Source organism: Haliotis rufescens, unplaced genomic scaffold (genome assembly GCF_023055435.1).
Source record: "Haliotis rufescens isolate VD_foot unplaced genomic scaffold, xgHalRufe1.0.p SCAF_20, whole genome shotgun sequence".
In the NCBI taxonomy this organism is placed as follows: domain Eukaryota; kingdom Metazoa; phylum Mollusca; class Gastropoda; order Lepetellida; family Haliotidae; genus Haliotis; species Haliotis rufescens.
This window is the reverse complement of record NW_025963891.1, coordinates 5,516,460-5,535,683: the sequence shown is the minus strand read 5'-3', so window position 1 is coordinate 5,535,683 and position 19,224 is coordinate 5,516,460. Positions and strand designations below refer to the sequence as shown.

Genomic DNA, 19,224 nt, shown 5'->3' with positions numbered 1-19,224 from the left:
CAAAATTTCAACTTGAGATTCTTACTATTATAGGCGCATATATCTAATGGGCAAATTTATTCAAGAAATCCCAACCACCTGGCAGATGAGAGCTGAACCCACCTTCCCTACAGCCAGACCTCCTGCTACAGCACTGACAACCCCACCACCTTGTAGATGAGAGCTGAACCCACCTTCCCTACAGTCAGACCTCCTGCTACAGCACAGACGACCCCATCACCTGGCAAATGAGAGCTGAACCCACCTTCCCTACAGTCAGACCTCCTGCTACAGCACAGACGACCCCATCACCTGGCAGATGAGAGCTGAACCCACCTTCCCTACAGTCAGACCTCCTGCTACAGCACAGACGACCCCACCATCTTGTAGATGAGAGCTGAACCCACCTTCCCTACAGCCAGACCTCCTGCTACAGCACAGACGACCCCATCACCTTGCAGATGTTAGATAAACCCACCTTCCCTACAGCCAGACCTCCTGCTACAGCACAGACGACCCCGCCACCTTGCAGATGTTAGATAAACCCACCTTCCCTACAGTCAGACCTCCTGCTACAGCACAGACGACCCCAACCACCTTGTAGATGAGAGCTGAACCCACCTTCCCTACAGTCAGACCTCCTGCTACAGCACAGACGACCCCATCACCTGGCAGATGAGAGCTGAACCCACCTTCCCTACAGTCAGACCTCCTGCTACAGCACAGACGACCCCACCACCTTGTAGATGAGAGCTGAACCCACCTTCCTACAGCCAGACCTCCTGCCACAGCACAGACGACCCCATCACCTTGCAGATGTTAGATAAACCCACCTTCCCTACAGCCAGACCTCCTGCTACAGCACAGACGACCCCACCACCTTGCAGATGTTAGATAAACCCACCTTCCCTACAGTCAGACCTCCTGCTACAGCACAGACGACCCCAACCACCTTGTAGATGAGAGCTGAACCCACCTTCCCTACAGCCAGACCTCCTGCTACAGCACAGACAACCCCACCACCTTGCAGATGTTAGATAAACCCACCTTCCCTACAGCCAGACCTCCTGCTACAGCACAGACGACCCCAACCACCTTGTAGATGAGAGCTGAACCCACCTTCCCTACAGCCAGACCTCCTGCTACAGCACAGACGACCCCATCACCTTGCAGATGTTAGATAAACCCACCTTCCCTACAGCCAGACCTCCTGCTACAGCACAGACAACCCCACCACCTTGTAGATGAGAGCTGAACCCACCTTCCCTACAGCCAGACCTCCTGCTACAGCACAGACAACCCCACCACCTGGTAGATGAGAGCTGAACCCACCTTCCCTACAGCCAGACCTCCTGCTACAGCACAGACAACCCCACCACCTTGTAGATGAGAGCTGAACCCACCTTCCCTACAGCCAGACCTCCTGCTACAGCACAGACAACCCCACCACCTGGTAGATGAGAGCTGAACCCACCTTCCCTACAGCCAGACCTCCTGCTACAGCACAGACAACCCCACCACCTGGTAGATGAGAGCTGAACCCACCTTCCCTACAGCCAGACCTCCTGCTACAGCACAGACGACCCCATCACCTTGCAGATGTTAGATAAACCCACCTTCCCTACAGCCAGACCTCCTGCTACAGCACAGACGACCCCACCACCTGGTAGATGAGAGCTGAACCCACCTTCCCTACAGCCAGACCTCCTGCTACAGCACTGACAACCCCACCACCTTGTAGATGAGAGCTGAACCCACCTTCCCTACAGCCAGACCTCCTGCTACAGCACAGACGACCCCACCACCTTGCAGATGTTTTATAAACCTATTCATTGGGATCGCTATTAAGTAAGAGACTTCTTTCTATAGGCATTAAATCCTATTGTGAGGTTTTAAGTTCCAGTCGGGTTAAATCTCATAAACAGGGACGTTGTAATGTCCCTGGGATTTTATATAATATCCCAGGGATATTATATAATATCCCAAGGATTTTATATAATGTCCTGGGTATTTTATTAATATAACTTCCGTTCAGATTGTAACATGTAATGAAATGTAAAATCAAATGACAAATGTTTTCTATAAATTCCCAAGGATCGAACTCGCAACCTTCATATCTGTAGCCCAGTGAGTGTACCACGAGACTACAGACGTGTTGATAAGCCTCACTGGTTTTTAGAATGTCCTTTTCAAGATCCGTACGCCAGCAACAGATATTTTACGCGCGTTTCCTAAGGTTCATGGAAAGTATGTTCGAAACATAAAAATGTTGATAAATGTTGTTTTAAGTTTCTTTTTTCGGTTTATAAGCATGGAAAAACACTTTCCCTCAGTTTGCCTCAGAGGGAAAAACCAAGGGGGCGAAGCCCCCGCGGTTTTTCCCGACCCCCAGGGCATGCTCTGTCTACCAAAACCTCGTGAGCGTGTTTTCTCCAATACATATAAACCCACCTTCCCTACAGCCAGACCTCCTGCTACAGCACTGACAACCCCACCACCTTGTAGATGAGAACTGAACCCACCTTCCCTACAGCCAGACCTCCTGCTACAGCACAGACGACCCCAACCACCTTGCAGACCAGGGTTTTGAAGCGGACGACATGAGGTATCTTAATGCCATTGAGGTAGCACTTGATCTGGGGAATTCCACTCCCTGCTGCCACCGGCTGCCAACACAATGTAAGAGTTTCACACCTCAAGGACAAAATATCAATACAGCAATTTCACTTGGACAATAGAGCAATCTCACTTGGACAATACAACAATCTCACTTGGACAATACAACAATCTCACCAGGACAATACAACAATCTCACCAGGACAATACAACAATCTCAACAGGACAATACAACAATCTCACCAGAACAATAGAGGAATCTTTGGACAATACAGCAATCTCACTTGGACAATACAACAATCTCACTTGGACAATACAACAATCTCACCAGGTCAATACAACAATCTCACTTGGACAATACAACAATCTCACCAGGACAATACAGCAATCTCACCAGGACAATACAACAATCTCACCAGAACAATAGAGGAATCTCACCAGGACAATACACAAATCTCTCCTGGACAATACAACAATCCCTCACAAGGGCAATTCAACGATCACACTTGGACAACATAACAAATGTGCATATCTCCAACATGTTTCGTAATGTAGTTTTTTTTCCGGTAAATTAAACACACCAAGTGACATTATTGATGAACACAAACTTCCTCTATTTACCTACGTACCTCGCCATAGGCAGTGATGATGGCGCCGACCATGCAGATGCCGGCATTGAAGCCGATCCACATGAGGAAGGGCACGTACAGACAGTGGTTGTCCACGCAGCTGTCCACATCTAGACACAGCTCAGGAAAACACAACAAGCAGCACCTCCCTTACACCTGCATATCATCATACAAGGCTAGTGTGTGGTCCTATCCTGGTGTAACAGTAACACTTAAGGTCCTATCCTGGTCTAACAGTAACACTTAAGGTCCTATCCTGGTCTAACAGTAACGCTTAAGGTCCTATCCTGGTGTAACAGTAACACTTAAGGTCCTATCCTGGTGTAACAGTAACACTTAAGGTCCTATCCTGGTGTAACAGTAACACTTAAGGTCCTATCCTGGTGTAACAGTAATACTTAAGGTCCTATCCTGGTGTAACAGTAATACTTAAGGTCCTATCCTGGTGTAACAGTAATACTTAAGGTCCTATCCTGGTGTAACAGTAATACTTAAGGTCCTATCCTGGTGTAACAGTAACACTTAAGGTCCTATCCTGGTGTAACAGTAACACTTAAGGTCCTATCCTGGTGTAACAGTAACACTTAAGGTCCTATCCTGGTGTAACAGTAACACTTAAGGTCCTATCCTGGTGTAACAGTAACACTTAAGGTCCTATCCTGGTGTAACAGTAACGCTTAAGGTCCTATCCTGGTGTAACAGTAACGCTTAAGGTCCTATCCTGGTGTAACAGTAACACTTAAGGTCCTATCCTGGTGTAACAGTAACACTTAAGGTCCTATCCTGGTGTAACAGTAACGCTTAAGGTCCTATCCTGGTGTAACAGTAACGCTTAAGGTCCTATCCTGGTGTAACAGTAACGCTTAAGGTCCTATCCTGGTGTAACAGTAACACTTAAGGTCCTATCCTGGTGTAACAGTAACACTTAAGGTCCTATCCTGGTGTAACAGTAACACTTAAGGTCCTATCCTGGTGTAACAGTAACGCTTAAGGTCCTATCCTGGTGTAACAGTAACGCTTAAGGTCCTATCCTGGTGTAACAGTAACACTTAAGGTCCTATCCTGGTGTAACAGTAACACTTAAGGTCCTATCCTGGTGTAACAGTAACACTTAAGGTCCTATCCTGGTGTAACAGTAACGCTTAAGGTCCTATCCTGGTGTAACAGTAACACTTAAGGTCCTATCCTGGTGTAACAGTAACACTTAAGGTCCTATCCTGGTGTAACAGTAACACTTAAGGTCCTATCCTGGTGTAACAGTAACACTTAAGAGCTATCCTGGTGTAACAGTAACACTTAAGGTCCTATCCTGGTGTAACAGTAACACTTAAGGTCCTATCCTGGTGTAACAGTAACACTTAAGGTCCTATCCTGGTGTAACAGTAACACTTAAGGTCCTATCCTGGTGTAACAGTAACACTTAAGGTCCTATCCAGATCTAACAGTAACACTTAAGGTCCTATCAAGATCTAACAGTAATACTTAAGGTCCTATCCTGGTCTAACAGTAACACTTAAGGTCCTATCCTGGTGTAACAGTAACACTCAAGGTCCTATAATGGTCTAACCGTAACACTTAAGGTCCTATACTGGTCTAACAGTAATACTTAAGGTCCTATCAAGATCTAACAGTAACACTTAAGGTCCTATCCTGGTCTAACAGTAACACTTAAGGTCCTATCCTGGTCTAACAGTAACACTTAAGGTCCTATCCTGGTGTAACAGTAACACTTAAGGTCCTATCCTGGTGTAACAGTAACACTTAAGGTCCTATCCTGGTGTAACAGTAACACTTAAGGTCCTATCCAGATCTAACAGTAACACTTAAGGTCCTATCAAGATCTAACAGTAATACTTAAGGTCCTATCCTGGTCTAACAGTAACACTTAAGGTCCTATAATGGTCTAACAGTAACACTCAAGGTCCAATAATGGTCTAACAGTAACACTTAAGGTCCTATACTGGTCTAACAGTAATACTTAAGGTCCTATCAAGATCTAACAGTAATACTTAAGGTCCTATCCTGGTCTAACAGTAACACTTAAGGTCCTATCCTGGTCTAACAGTAACACTTAAGGTCCTATCAAGATCTAACAGTAATACTTAAGGTCCTATCCTGGTCTAACAGTAACACTTAAGGTCCTATCCTGGTCTTACAGTAGGGCCGCAACGATACAGGAAGGTCACGATACGATACGCATCTCAATATTCTGGTATTCTGGTATTCAATATACGCAATGATAAATAAAACAAGACTTAAAGCATGTCAAGATTGAACCTTTCATGATTTTGGAAGTCAAAATTATTTTATAATAACAAGACTACTGAAGTTGGAAGTTTCTCTAATTCAAAGTTCAAACACCAGAAAATAATTAATGTACTCCACCAGTGATACAACTTCAAAGAATTTTGATGCAATGGTCGAAGAAATTTTATCTGAAATTATTGTTTTATCTGGAATAATATATTCCAATATCGTGTTACCTTAGTTGCAGCTTTTACTATATATATATTTCAAATTATAAGAACCACAAGTGTAGCATTTTGGTACTGGTGATTGCTGTTGCAGGATATTTTTACGTATGGAACAATTTGATCAGTCACCCTAGGGACTTCCCGTGCTACATGTATTTCGATTGCGAAAACGTTATGTTGACATATATTCGCGAAATTGCCACAAATATGACCTTTAATGAGTCAAAGTATGGCATTTGTAATATATGTATCCATTCTCTAGCAACTAAAGTTTGTTTCAATGTGTCAAAAGCGGTAATCTGACTGTGGTTGCTGTATCTCTTCACACACGATTTCACATAGCTTAATGAAAACAATATTAAATGAAATTTTGAATAAAATTAATAAAATATATTACAAACACAAGTCCAGATATATAATGAACGAGTTTTAATAACAAGATAGTAACTATAATAATGGTATTGAATTGCGTACTTCAGTTCGGATTTGCTGACAGGTATTTCCATGGTTATGTGCTTGCGGGGATCAGCTGATAATGTTTTTTGAGATGGGGAATAACATCTGTCTGTGTAAAACCTGAGCTTATTAAAAATGTAAGTACGTTTTTGGAGCCATGCGTTACCTAGCGGTATAACCAAGTTTGCGGTTTATTGAAAGGCACAATAGCGAGGAAACGCATTACTTGAGATTTGCATTCCGTATCGTGGCGTATCGATAAATTGGCCCACGTTTATCGTATATGGTATCGTGGGTCAAGTATCGCGATGCATCGGAATATCTGTGTATCGTTTCACCCTTATCTAACAGTAACACTTAAGGTCCTATCCATATCTAACAGTAACACTTAAGGTCCTATCCTGGTCTAACAGTAACACTTAAGGTCCTATCCAGATCTAACACTATCCTGGTCTAACAGTAACACTTAGGGTCCTATCCTGGTCTAATAGTAACACTTGAGGAAAACAATATGGTCCTATCTGGGCTGACAGTAATATTTAAGCGAAACGATGTGGTCCTATCCTGGTCTAACAGTAATTCTTAAGGGAAACAATGTGGTAATATCCTGGTATAATACTTGAGGGAAGTAACAGTTTAACATATCTTTAAAGCAAACATATAAAAAACAAAGTTATTTTATGGATCAAGCACAGAACGCTGTTGGATAAGAATCAATGATTAATTACTGTGGAATTTGGATTTGATTGGCATATAAATATTTTCATTCTAGTTCACCATCTCTAAAGGCAAGGATACAGTTTTTGACATAGCTGTACTTGAGGGAGGAGCACTTCTCCACCATGACATCAATGAAGGCGGCCACCAGCCCCGTCAACACCCCGATGACCAGCGACACGAACCAGCGCGCCACCTCCATCCGGATGATGCCCTACACACACACAGACAGAGACTCCATATTGTCACCAAATCACCTCTATCAAGCTTACATCTTCATTGGTCGCCTAATTGTCACCAAATCACCTCTATCAAGCTTACATCTTCATTGGTCGCCTAATTGTCACCAAATCACCTCTATCAAGATTACATCTTTATTGGTCGCCTAATTTTTAAACCTGGTCACCAAATCACCTCTATCAAGCTTACATCTTCATTGGTCGCCTAATTTTTAAACATGGTTGCCAAATCACCCCTATTAAGCTTTCATCTTCATTGGTTGCGTAATTGTCACCAAATCACCTCTATCAAGCTTACATCTTCATTGGTCGCCTAATTTTTAAACCTGGTCGCCAAATCACCTCTATCAAGCTTACATCTTCATTGGTCGCTTAATTCTTAAACCTGGTCACCAAATCACCTCTATCAAGCTTACATCTTCATTGGTCGCCTAATTTTTAAACCTGGTCGCCAAATCACCTCTATCAAGCTTACATCTTCATTGGTCGCCTAATTTTTAAACCTGGTCGCCAAATCACCTCTATCAAGCTCAGATCTTCATTGGTCGCCTAATTTTTAAACCTGGTCACCAAATCACCTCTATCAAGCTTACATCTTCATTGGTCGCCTAATTTTAAACCTGGTCGCCAAATCACCTCTATCAAGTTTAAATCTTAAATCTTTTCTCCTGTTTGTGACCTTCACCTTGGTAGTTTTCTGCTTCTCCTCACGTTGGTACAGCACATTCTCACAGATGTCGTAGTCAAGACTCTGCAGCAAACAACGGAGTGAGTGAGTGAGTGAGTGAGTGAGTGAGTGAGTGAGTGAGTGAGTGAGTGAGTGAGTGAGTGAGTGAGTGAGTGAGTGAGTGAGTATGCAATACATCTTCACAGATATTAGCCTGGCAGACGCCAGGAATCAAACTCTGGTGTTTCCATGATTAGAGACATCTGACTGATACAAAAATAGATTAGAGAAGGGATGCATTTACCCTGCGAGAGTTTTAAACGAATAAGCTGATACTCCATCCATGATTATGACATCAGTAACTTGCGTAACTTTGCCCCTTTGAAGATTGACTAGTTGTGTACTGGTACAAGATAAAACATTTCAGTAGACATTTTAAATCTGAGACAATAGCAACTGCTGCCAATGCTTCTGTGAAATCCAGGCTGCTTTTGTCATGGGTGCAAGCACTCAATGATGACAAGGATCCATTGTGACATCAAAATGATCTGTGTTATCTGGGTTTTTTTTATAGTCACGTTTGACTATCAAGACATATATCACCTTTCAGTAACTATATCATGCTGTGACCTATTAGTCATGTGCTGTAGAGCTGCAGTGCATCACGTCACTATCTCACATATTGTATTTCTACCAGGCATGCGATTGAAGAGCAAAAGCATGGAAAAGCCTATACCTTTAAAACCTCCAATTGTTTTCACCAGAAATTATCGTACTGAGTTGAGGAAAAATGGAGAGCAAAACGACATATTTAATCAACTGTCAATTTAGCATACTGATCAGTTGTATTCTCAAAAAAGGAATCTTTTTCACTTATATTTTCTCACACCATCTGAATCTGAGTATGAAGTTGAAAAACACACAAATAATATGAGGGGTGGCTGGGTAGCCCAGTGGTTAAAGTGTTCGCTCATCACACAGAAGACCCGGGTTCGATTCCTGACATGGGTACAATGTGTGAGGCCCATTTCTGGTGTCCCCCCGCCGTGATATTGCTGGAATATTGCTAAAAGCGGCGTAAAATCAAACCCACTCACAAATAATATGGATGTCGTTACCATGGTTACAGCCCTAACACCTAGGGCGTGCTTACCTCAAACCTGGCAGACAGCAGTTTCTCTGGAATGGACTGCTCGTTGTCAATGGTGATCTCGTTCTCATCGTTGTCCCTGCTATTCTCCACATCACGCGTGAGGCTTCCCTCGTCCCCGTGGGCTCGCTTCACAGCCTACATGATGCGTAACAGTATTATTCAACAAGCCCTCAATTAAAATCAATTCAGGGTAATGAATGTCAATGTCAAACTTATATTTCAACATCCAAAGTGCTTGTGTCCAAATTAAAATAAGCAGCATCTACTCTACAGTGGGGGTACATCAAATTTCAAAACACAGTAGGTTTATCTCTAATGGGATGCACACAGAGATTTACCATTGTCTATATATGTCTGAGTCACTGGGACTCTCAGTGATGCATTGTGGGTATCCCAGGCGTCAGTATGGGAGTCCCGGGACCAGTTCACCAACAGACATGAACAACAAGGTGTGGTGCCTAAAGCTTATTATACATTGGGATTTCCTTGTCCAAAGTAGTGACTGTCCAAACATTGTTGTATTTCTAATTAGAACATAAACATAACATAGATCTTCCGTACATGTTTTAATTAGTTAAATCATTCCAACATCCATACTATGTTGCATCCAATGGACTCGCAGTTGAAACCATTTGTGTCCCTTAATCTTTCCTAAATACAGGATGCAATATTTGGCGTTCGGTAAAACAATGTGTGCACAAAAACATATGGTACATGAAATGTAGAGAAAACAAAGTTCACATGCTGCTACAAAGCTAAACAAGACATTATTTTGCTCTCAGGCAACAGGAGACACCTTAAAGGGGCACTGATCTAACGCAATTCCCCGGACTGGTTGTTGCCTTTGTTATTGTTTTTTCCCCCGTGAGTACCCGGATGATACGCAACGCAACTGAGCGTGACCAGAGACTGGGCTACCGTCTGCAAGGACAGTTAAATAAACTTGGAGGCTGGAGGCAAAATTTGTTTTACGCATTTTTGCATAAACACTGATTGGTTAACTGTGATCTATAAAGATTTCGACAAAGGGCGCATGTTAATTAATTTCTTCAGCCCAAACAAACAGACAAAAAGAACGGCAGAGCTCATCGGATGTCATCATTTGGAAATACCCCAGATGGATATAGTTTAATACTAAAAAAGTATCCATGCAGTGAAAGCATTTTCGGATTTCGGATTGCGTCGATAATACGATTACTACTCCCTTGTCATCCACATTTTCTCGTATAACCCCTACACTTGTGTATTTGTCGTCATTCACTTGATGCTCAGTTAATGAATTTATTACAGGTACAATTAGTGGTAGCATCACTTAGATTACCTGACAAAGGTTCCCATTTGGCATTTATTGTGTCTGGGGTAATTATTCAATCTAAATCCAGGTTTGAAGTGAGGTGAAATGTGTGTTATGTAATATGCACGTGGCAGCCCAGCAAGAGATGAATGATCAGTTGATTTACTTTTTTTTTGTATATCAACGGATTGTTCCTAGTCATCAAAGGATTAACAGAAAATACGTTGATTGATTAATCACTGTTATCTTGCACAGTGGATATGTCAAAAGTGAGTGTTTACATGTCTAGGTTTACTAAAACAAAGGGAATACACTCATATCATGGCATGAAGTGCCCATGTAAAAACAACATACTTTGTTCAAAGGGGTTAACTGATAATACGTTGATTGATTGATCATTGTTATCTATCACTCAATGGATGTTTTAGGAACCGTGGACGTTATGAAAATAGTTGTCACGTGGGCTTTCTCAGCCGACCCTTGAGACTTGACACCTATGTGAAACACCTGAAACAATCCAAGTGATCAGTTGAGAAACGAACATGGGTTGTAATATCCCGAAACGATATATATCTTTTAAAATATTTGATTGTTACAGAGGCACGTGACATCGAATAAGTTTCTTTGTACAGCTGCAGACGAGTGGGATATTGTTCCTTTGTGTGGATATTCACGGATACATTCCTCGAACAAGGAAGCTGCCTAAAATTTATACACATAAATTTGGTAGGTTGTAATTATGGTATTTGCATTTTGTTTTCCTTCATTTGAACCGATAATTTGTTCTTGTTTCTCTACGTCTTGGTTGGGAAATTCTTCAATGCACGATAGACGTTGTTTTCACAGGTCTTTTCCTTTGTAAGCGTGTATATATTACCGTCAATTTGTAAAATGTGATTCTCTCAGGCAATATATAAAATGTGTAAATATTTCAGTCCTTTATTCCAAATTTAAAAATTCCAAAAATTCAATACAAGCAACCCCTAAAAGCCCCCTCTTGGGTTGCACACACCACTTTCACCCTTTTCGGAATACACTAAATGGTCCGGCCAGGGCCGTGTGCGAAATACGCTACAGTCAGAAAGGACACGTTAAATCTTCTATATCAGTCAGTCAGTCAGTCATTTTGACTAAAAAATCTGTCCAGATTGATTAAGACTATCAAAAGGGCCTACAAACATCACAACAGATTATCATGTAGGATTAGAAGCCAAACAACATAGAAATGTACTTTTCAACGTAACATTTTCAGTCTCTTGGTGATGACATTAAACATCAAAATGTTTGGAATTCGTTATCATAATAATAGAGATGGAAATGTTTTTCATGTCAATTTGTAAAATAACTGAATATTTAGACGTTTAATAAATATGTTACACATTTTGACAGTAAAATAATATACACACTATAAAAAAAGCAATGCTCAGGTGAAATATTTACTTTATGTGGCAAGTAAAAATAGTGTAAATGAAAATCGCAAAATTACCAAGCAAGTGACTTATCAAAACTTCGTCACCATTACCAATGCTACCCACAAAGATACCTACATTTCCTTATTATCTCGAAAACTGTATATCATTTTGTTGATCAGTGTGACCATACGCCCTTATTACTACCGGTATCCATAAAAGTGACTAATGCGCTTACGAATAGCGCAGCAGAGGTCGTGAACTAGTCTAGATTTCTGCTATACATCCGGGTACTCACTGGGAAAAAACAATAACAAAGCCAACAACCAGTCCCGGGGAATTGCGTTAGATAAGTGCCCCTTTAAAAACAAAACAAACATCAATATATTTCCATACATACATTGAGGTCTGGATCATGTATATGCTACTATCTAGTGATGGGAAGAGGTTAAAATTCAACTTTTATTATTGTATTGTAAACAATGTTGATTGTATGACGATCAATTATAAACATGATAAATGAGAATAGGTTTTTATCACATTTGAAACATTCTCTGTCAGTGTCCTTCACTTTAAAACAAACAACAAAATATCAAGTAGCAATATCCTTAAACGCTACAAGTACTTCACTATACTACTTCCCTATAGTTAAATACTACACGTACTTCACTATACTACTTCCCTATAGTTAAATACCATATGTACTTCACTATACTACTTCCCTATATTTAAATGCTATATGTACTTCACTATACTACTTCCCTATATTTAAATGCTATATGTACTTCACTATACTACTTCCCTATATTTAAATGCTATATGTACTTCACTATACTACTTCCCTATATTTAAATGCTATATGTACTTCACTATACTACTTCCCTATATTTAAATGCTATATGTACTTCACTATACTACTTCCCTATATTCAACAACACAAGTGTATTTCAATTGACCTTATTACATTATCAAGTAATTGTTGGTTAAAGGTTACAAAAAACAAATAATAATAAAATAGATGTTGACAAGAAAGAAAGGATAGACAGTGAGTGACAGTAATAGGCAACATAATAGAAGCAGAGACAGACACAAGACTGTGAACCTGAGACAGGTGAAAACCTTCACAGACAAGTTGTTTTATCCCAACATCAAGTTAGTTTACAAAAAAAACACAAGCCAGAAATAAGCTGCGGACTAGTTGGATATGACCAGTGGTGTCTTCCACTGACACACACAATAATACATGCCTGGGATAGCAGCGTGCCCATTATCAGCCAGATGCACACACAGGTCAAATGACAAGGAACTAGATCTGGATGACTGATGTCAGGATATCACAAGACCAAGGCATGGTGTATTGTTCTTAAAATCCTGTTACATAAATAGATACTAGTCTCTCATGCATGACATGGCGACAATTTTTTCCTTCGGTTTAAAGATTTGAAGAAGGAAGCCAAAAGCCGGAAACAAAATAAAATAAAATATAATGTGTGAACTATTTTTATTTGCCTCAGTTCTCGTTCTGGGATACATCTGAAAAATAAAATGATGCGACTACGAAACTAAAGTAACTGTAAGTAATTGCAGTAATTGATCATATGCATTGTATGTTGTCTCTTGTGTCAGTGAAAACCCCTAGAACAAAACTATCCTAGAAGTAGATTTGTTTGTGTAAAGATATTTATCCTATAAACAGAATGAACATTTCTTTCCCTAACTGGCTACGAAAACAACTTTCTGCCAAATAAAAAAGTATTCAGCTACACAAATGTACTTATATTTCTCCCATCCATTGCGGCCTAAATAAAGACGTCGTGACCTAGATGCTGTAATGTATGACCTTCCAACACGTAACTGTACATCTTTGTATACATCTTTAACAAGATACCATGTTTCTTTGCTTGTTACTCAGACAATGTCCAGCTATACGACTGTGACCTGTATGTTATCAAGTCTTGACCAGACAATGATAGGGATTATGAGCAACTCTCCACGTTATCAACAATGTCAACAACCCTGACCACCAAACCTATTATTTCACCTCACACAACAAGCACCTGTTGCTTAGGACCAATTCAAACTTGTAACCCAGAGCTTACATTGAAACATATTGCATACAGTGGCTTATGTTATTGAGGACCAATTCAAACTTGTAACCCAGAGCTTACATTGAAACATAATGCATACAGTGGCTTATGTTATTGAGGACCAATTCTAACGTGTAACCCAGAGCTTACATTGAAACATATTGCATACAGTGGCTTATGTTATTGAGGATCAATTCTAACGTGTAACCCAGAGCTTACATTGAAACATATTGCATACAGTGGCTTATGTTATTGAGGACCAATTCTAACTTGTAACCCAGAGCTTACATTGAAACATATTGCATACAGTGTCTTGACCAGACAATGATAGGGATTATGAGCAACTCTCCACGTTATCAACAATGTCAACAACCCTGACCACCCAACCTATTATTTCACCTCACACAACAAGCACCTGTTGCTGAGGACCAATTCAAACTTGTAACCCAGAGCTTACATTGAAACATATTGCATACAGTGGCTTATGTTATTGAGGATCAATTCTAACTTGTAACCCAGAGCTTACATTGAAACATAATGCATACAGTGGCTTATGTTATTGAGGACCAATTCTAACGTGTAACCCAGAGCTTACATTGAAACATATTGCATACAGTGGCTTATGTTATTGAGGATCAATTCTAACGTGTAACCCAGAGCTTACATTGAAACATATTGCATACAGTGGCTTATGTTATTGAGGACCAATTCTTACACAGAATCCAGAGCTTACAATGAAACATATTGCATACAGTGGCTTATGTTATTGAGGATCAATTCTAACGTGTAACCCAGAGCTTACATTGAAACATATTGCATACAGTGGCTTATGTTATTGAGGATCAATTCTAACTTGTAACCCAGAGCTTACATTGAAACATATTGCATACAGTGGCTTATGTTATTGAGGACCAATTCACTAATATATGTTGCACCATACCCAGACAATGTCTAGATAAATCCCAGTTGCAAGGATGAAAAGATGAAATATAACACTGTACAACAAAGATTTAATTTCTTTCCATTATTTATCTACTGTGGACATGCTAGACAGCTAATTATTTAAATCTGTCCACAGGAAGGTAAAGCATGACTCCTTAAAAGATTAAATATAATATACTTCATTGTAGATAAGCAGCTACAAGCCATGTAACAAAAACAATGCCTCACCATGGCCTTAAACATCAAGGCCACAAAACAGGAACTGCTTGTTTTTTCATCTCAAAATATACATTATTTTTCCGTCGTGTGGTCTAGACATTGTTAATCGAACTGTGTTAAACTGACACATAGTATGTAAAAAACAGTGATATAGTCTTGAAGTGATAAACGGCATGCTATTCTGAGATATGGTATAGAAGCTGTAAATAGTATTTCAAAGTGAAACATAGTCTAGACCTTGTAAATAAACAAATGCTGCACATTTCCACACATCAAACACTGCATTTCTAATAACATTGCTACTAGGGCTGAAAGGATGCAATGAAGTAACTATACAACATTTGTCCCAACACTCTGCAAAACATTTGTACTGTTATACACTGTTTCAGAATAAATGTATGTGAGTATTTTCCATTTTTGATATAATAGAGGAAAACAAAACCCAACAATTTCCAAAGACACTTCTTGATGTCACACTCGTTTCCAGTTATTTTACAACACCAAATAATGATTACTATGAAACACGGACTTAGACAAATCGAAAATGTGAAGGCAGTTCCTGCTATATTCCCTTAAACTCATAAGAAGTTATCACCCAGAAAAAACGGAACCAATAATCTTTGACCTTGTAGGTCGCCGCCTCCTCCCAGTACAATCCCCCTTCTCATTTCTATTTCATATTTCAACCTAGAACTTTATAGAATTTCATAAACGACATGTTAAGTTAACATTAAAGCCTTTTCCCAAAATACCCTGGTTATACAATATCTGATGTCCACATGAAACACTTTATGAAATGATCCACATATTGATTCAGTATGAAGTGTATCCTTTAGTGTATTGCTGAGATTGACATTATTGGGGACCAGAGCATCAATGAATCATTTCAGCCATAATTGTTACACAACACCTTGAAACTCCAGTCATTAATGATCAGTATGGATGAAACAGGCATGCAAGTAGAGAGAAAAGAAAGACAGTGGTTAGTGACTGTTCCCACAACCAGTGGTCCATGACCCATGCAATCTGAACAACTCACAGTTGGAGGATAGTTTGACCATCTTTCTCTGTTCCGGAATGACATCTGAAGACAACCATGCTTGTTATGTCAATGTTACTTTTTGCAACAAACATTTTGGCCTACCACTGCTGTCATATTTCAATTGTTATTTTTGTCACATATCGTGTTACTTTACTCTGATAATACTTTCCCACTGATCATTGAATAATCACCTTCAGTATAAGTAGTAGTATACTTACTGAGAGTTTTGTCAAAATTGTTATTACCGTATTCGTTGAATAAGAGCCCAGAGCACTCTCAAAATTAGAAATAGGAGGCTCTTATTAGAATGGTATTTTGGTGAGAGAAAAAACAGTTGAAAGATAAATTTTGTGGTTTATGCTGACAGCCCGAAATGTTTATATACAAAAGATATATTTTTTCTGAATTTAATTGCCAATAATTAAGAATGCATATAAAACACAAGTGCGTATTATACACCAATAAATAAGTCTTGTGTACATTGATCAATCGTAAGGGGTGCTAATTGGGATTGTTCACAAGCCAATATATTAACAAATATCGCCGTGGGTGCCTATTAGAGCGGGGCGCTTATTACATGGAATACGGTATATATTATGAACATATTTTTGACACTGATCATTATATAAATTGTGTAAGTTGCAAAACAGACACAAGGGCGGATACAGCTTTTTTGAAAAGGGGGGTGCACAATTAAGATCTATTTATTGTCTTTGGTGGTAATTTATACAGAAATAAAGATTTTTTTCGTAATAAAAAGGAGGGGTGCGCACCCCCCCTCTGTATCCGCCCATGAGACACATCAACTTTACTGTTATATCTTGGCATGTATAACAATCAATCATCAGTTATACTCTCACTTTTACATCAAACAGAAGTCACAAAGACCTTCATTAATGGAGTTTCATAAATTACCCTATTTTCGATCAGTTAAGATGGCATTGCTGATATTTCGATGGATCAGTGAATCAAAATTCAAATTCTGCTTTATACCAGAAGGTGATGTTTCCAGCAATACAATTCAGCTACACTCCGAAAGAAAATCATCAATAAAAGGTGTGACATCCATTGCCTCATCTGTAAACTTCCGCTGCACTGTTGTGATGTCACCTACTTTCGAACACCTGATTGGTTTGGTACTTTAGCGGCATTTCCATGAATGAACAGACATGGTTTTTTTTATGCACAGCTCTTAACATAACTCTTACAGATCAGCATTAAAACTCAAAAAGTACAGTCAAGTCCCGTTAATCCGACATTGTTGGTTGCATATGATTATGTCGAATTAACAAGTATGTCGGATAAACAAAATTAGGTAGTATCAACATTCGTGATCGAAAATTGGACAACTTTCAAAATACTTTTTAAAGCATAGTCTGGAATGGAAGTCGCTAATTTGAAACTAGTGCCGCAATGCTTAAGAAAGCTGCTTTTTCAGTGGCTAATGTCGACACCTGTCAGTAATTTCATTGGTTGGTCAAAGTTTGCGAAAGGTCGTTCTGACGTGACCTGTAATGGAATGTCTTAAGCGGTAGCGAGAACTTGTATCTGTTTTTAATGAGATTGAGGTAATCTAGGCATGTGATTAATCCTGTTTTGTTTATTTAAAGCATTAATTGTTTATTGTTAAGCAAGTTTATCTCTGCAGCCGTTGAAATATGCAGCTACTCGCCAACTCGTCTTGCATCAAAACACGGGTCTGTGTACACGGTGATCACTGTGTCGGATTAATGAGTGAGCGAGTGTATGAGTGATTTCAGCATTTCATTGCAAATTAGGTGTGTCGGATTAGGAGTGCGAAACTGTCGGATTAACGGGTCTAAAAAGCACTGATTAAATCGGTTCCCATCAATTGTGTCGGATAAAGCCGATTGTCTGATAAACGAGTGTCGGATTACGAGACTTGACTGTAATTGAAAGTTTGAAACCTGTTGACAAAAGATGAATATTTGTCAAATTATAGGGCTCATATTAGTTTACTCTTCCTTTTCATCATGACACAGCCACCAAAATTCTGTCTACACTATTAAGACGGCAGCTTTGATGACGTAACCTCTCGTTATAACGCGTCAAATCACTATCAATATGGCTGTTCGAAAATGGGTGTCATTTGAAACAAATTGGGTACTTGATGACATACAAAGTTCACATTTTTCAGAACCATGTTCAAATTATGTCTGAACGAGATTTAGAAGTTGGTGATCATTATAGTATTAATACAGACATTCTTTAATAATAATCTCCCTGTGTTATGGGTTTTCCGATGATTACGAAACATTCATATTTTCCTCACTTATCACAAGAATAACTGTAAAACATCTCACACACTTATAAATGACGACTTTATCTTAACAAAGTCATCATCTGAGTATTTACAATGTCTGTGTGACGCAACACCCCTCTTTATACATGTTACAGCCAGAGTAATCGCCATAAACATTGCAGTCCGAAAATGTATGTCTGAAAACCTATGATCCGAAAATAACAATGATAATAAATATAATAATAACAACAACAATAATCTTCGTTACAGACGTATACAGGCGTATATATGTATACAAGATATTGACTGAACATTGTCCACATATCCGCTTCCACAACGGGCCTGTCAGCTGATGCTAGGATGACTAACACTGTCATAATTTTCCTTAAGTGAAAGTTGACAGGAAAATTCGGGTGAACATGAAGAGATTCATAAATAAGATGTTATCTGTCACCCCTTTGATTTACAATAGACACCTACAAAAGGGTTGTGTCGCCGCCTACTGTCTGTTGACGATGAGCGATCTCTGTTAGAGCCCAGCAGAGACTCTCTGTCCTCCGCTTCCGCCATTCTATGTTTACATCGATCACGTGCTTTCCTCAACGTTATAAAATGTGGTTCGGAAATATAACGAAAAAGTATTCAACACAAAAAGTTCAACGATGAGCCTATAGGTTTCCGAAGCAAAGTGCATCCTTTGATATTATTATATACTATATTTTATCTAAGCTACTATATAATGGGCATCACACCTTGATCTATAGAAGGGACGTGGCGATTTGGAACTTCAAGACTATATTAACTGGCAAAAAAAGTCAACTCTGTTTTCACTGTGACGTTTGGCTGAGGTGCCTTTTTAGCCTGCATCACTTCATTAGTACCTCTTCTAATTGTCGTTTAAAAGTATAGTTTATCGGTTATGTAGAATCCTTGGCTGTACGGGTTTTTCATCTGGAGTCATAATGAGTATGATATAGAGGATTAGGGAAGCACATGGATTTCTTTTCGTAAGAGAGTTCCATTTCAAACTCTTTCAGA

The 19,224-nt window shown here is 39.5% G+C and overlaps 1 protein-coding gene across 3 annotated transcripts in view; it reads right to left on the bottom strand.

Annotated features, from left to right (window-relative positions):
• The window catches only part of LOC124123410 (H(+)/Cl(-) exchange transporter 7-like), a 39,738-nt gene extending 20,936 nt beyond the window's left edge, over window positions 1-18,802 (bottom strand). Inside the window, exons 1-8 of one of the 3 annotated variants that reach the window (XM_048400769.1) lie at window positions 18,667-18,802; window positions 15,921-15,965; window positions 13,143-13,166; window positions 8,931-9,065; window positions 7,796-7,861; window positions 6,953-7,085; window positions 3,225-3,334; window positions 2,502-2,645 (exon numbers count right to left, since the gene is read on the bottom strand). In XM_048400769.1, the coding sequence (XP_048256726.1) occupies window positions 2,502-2,645; window positions 3,225-3,334; window positions 6,953-7,085; window positions 7,796-7,861; window positions 8,931-9,065; window positions 13,143-13,166; window positions 15,921-15,965; window positions 18,667-18,756 (747 nt within the window). In that variant the 5' untranslated portion in view covers window positions 18,757-18,802. The remainder of the gene's footprint in view (window positions 1-2,501; window positions 2,646-3,224; window positions 3,335-6,952; window positions 7,086-7,795; window positions 7,862-8,930; window positions 9,066-13,142; window positions 13,167-15,920; window positions 15,966-18,666) is intronic. The other 2 variants (XM_048400770.1, XM_048400771.1) reach the window with 2 other exon arrangements.
• Between the last annotated feature and the right edge of the window lie 422 nt (window positions 18,803-19,224).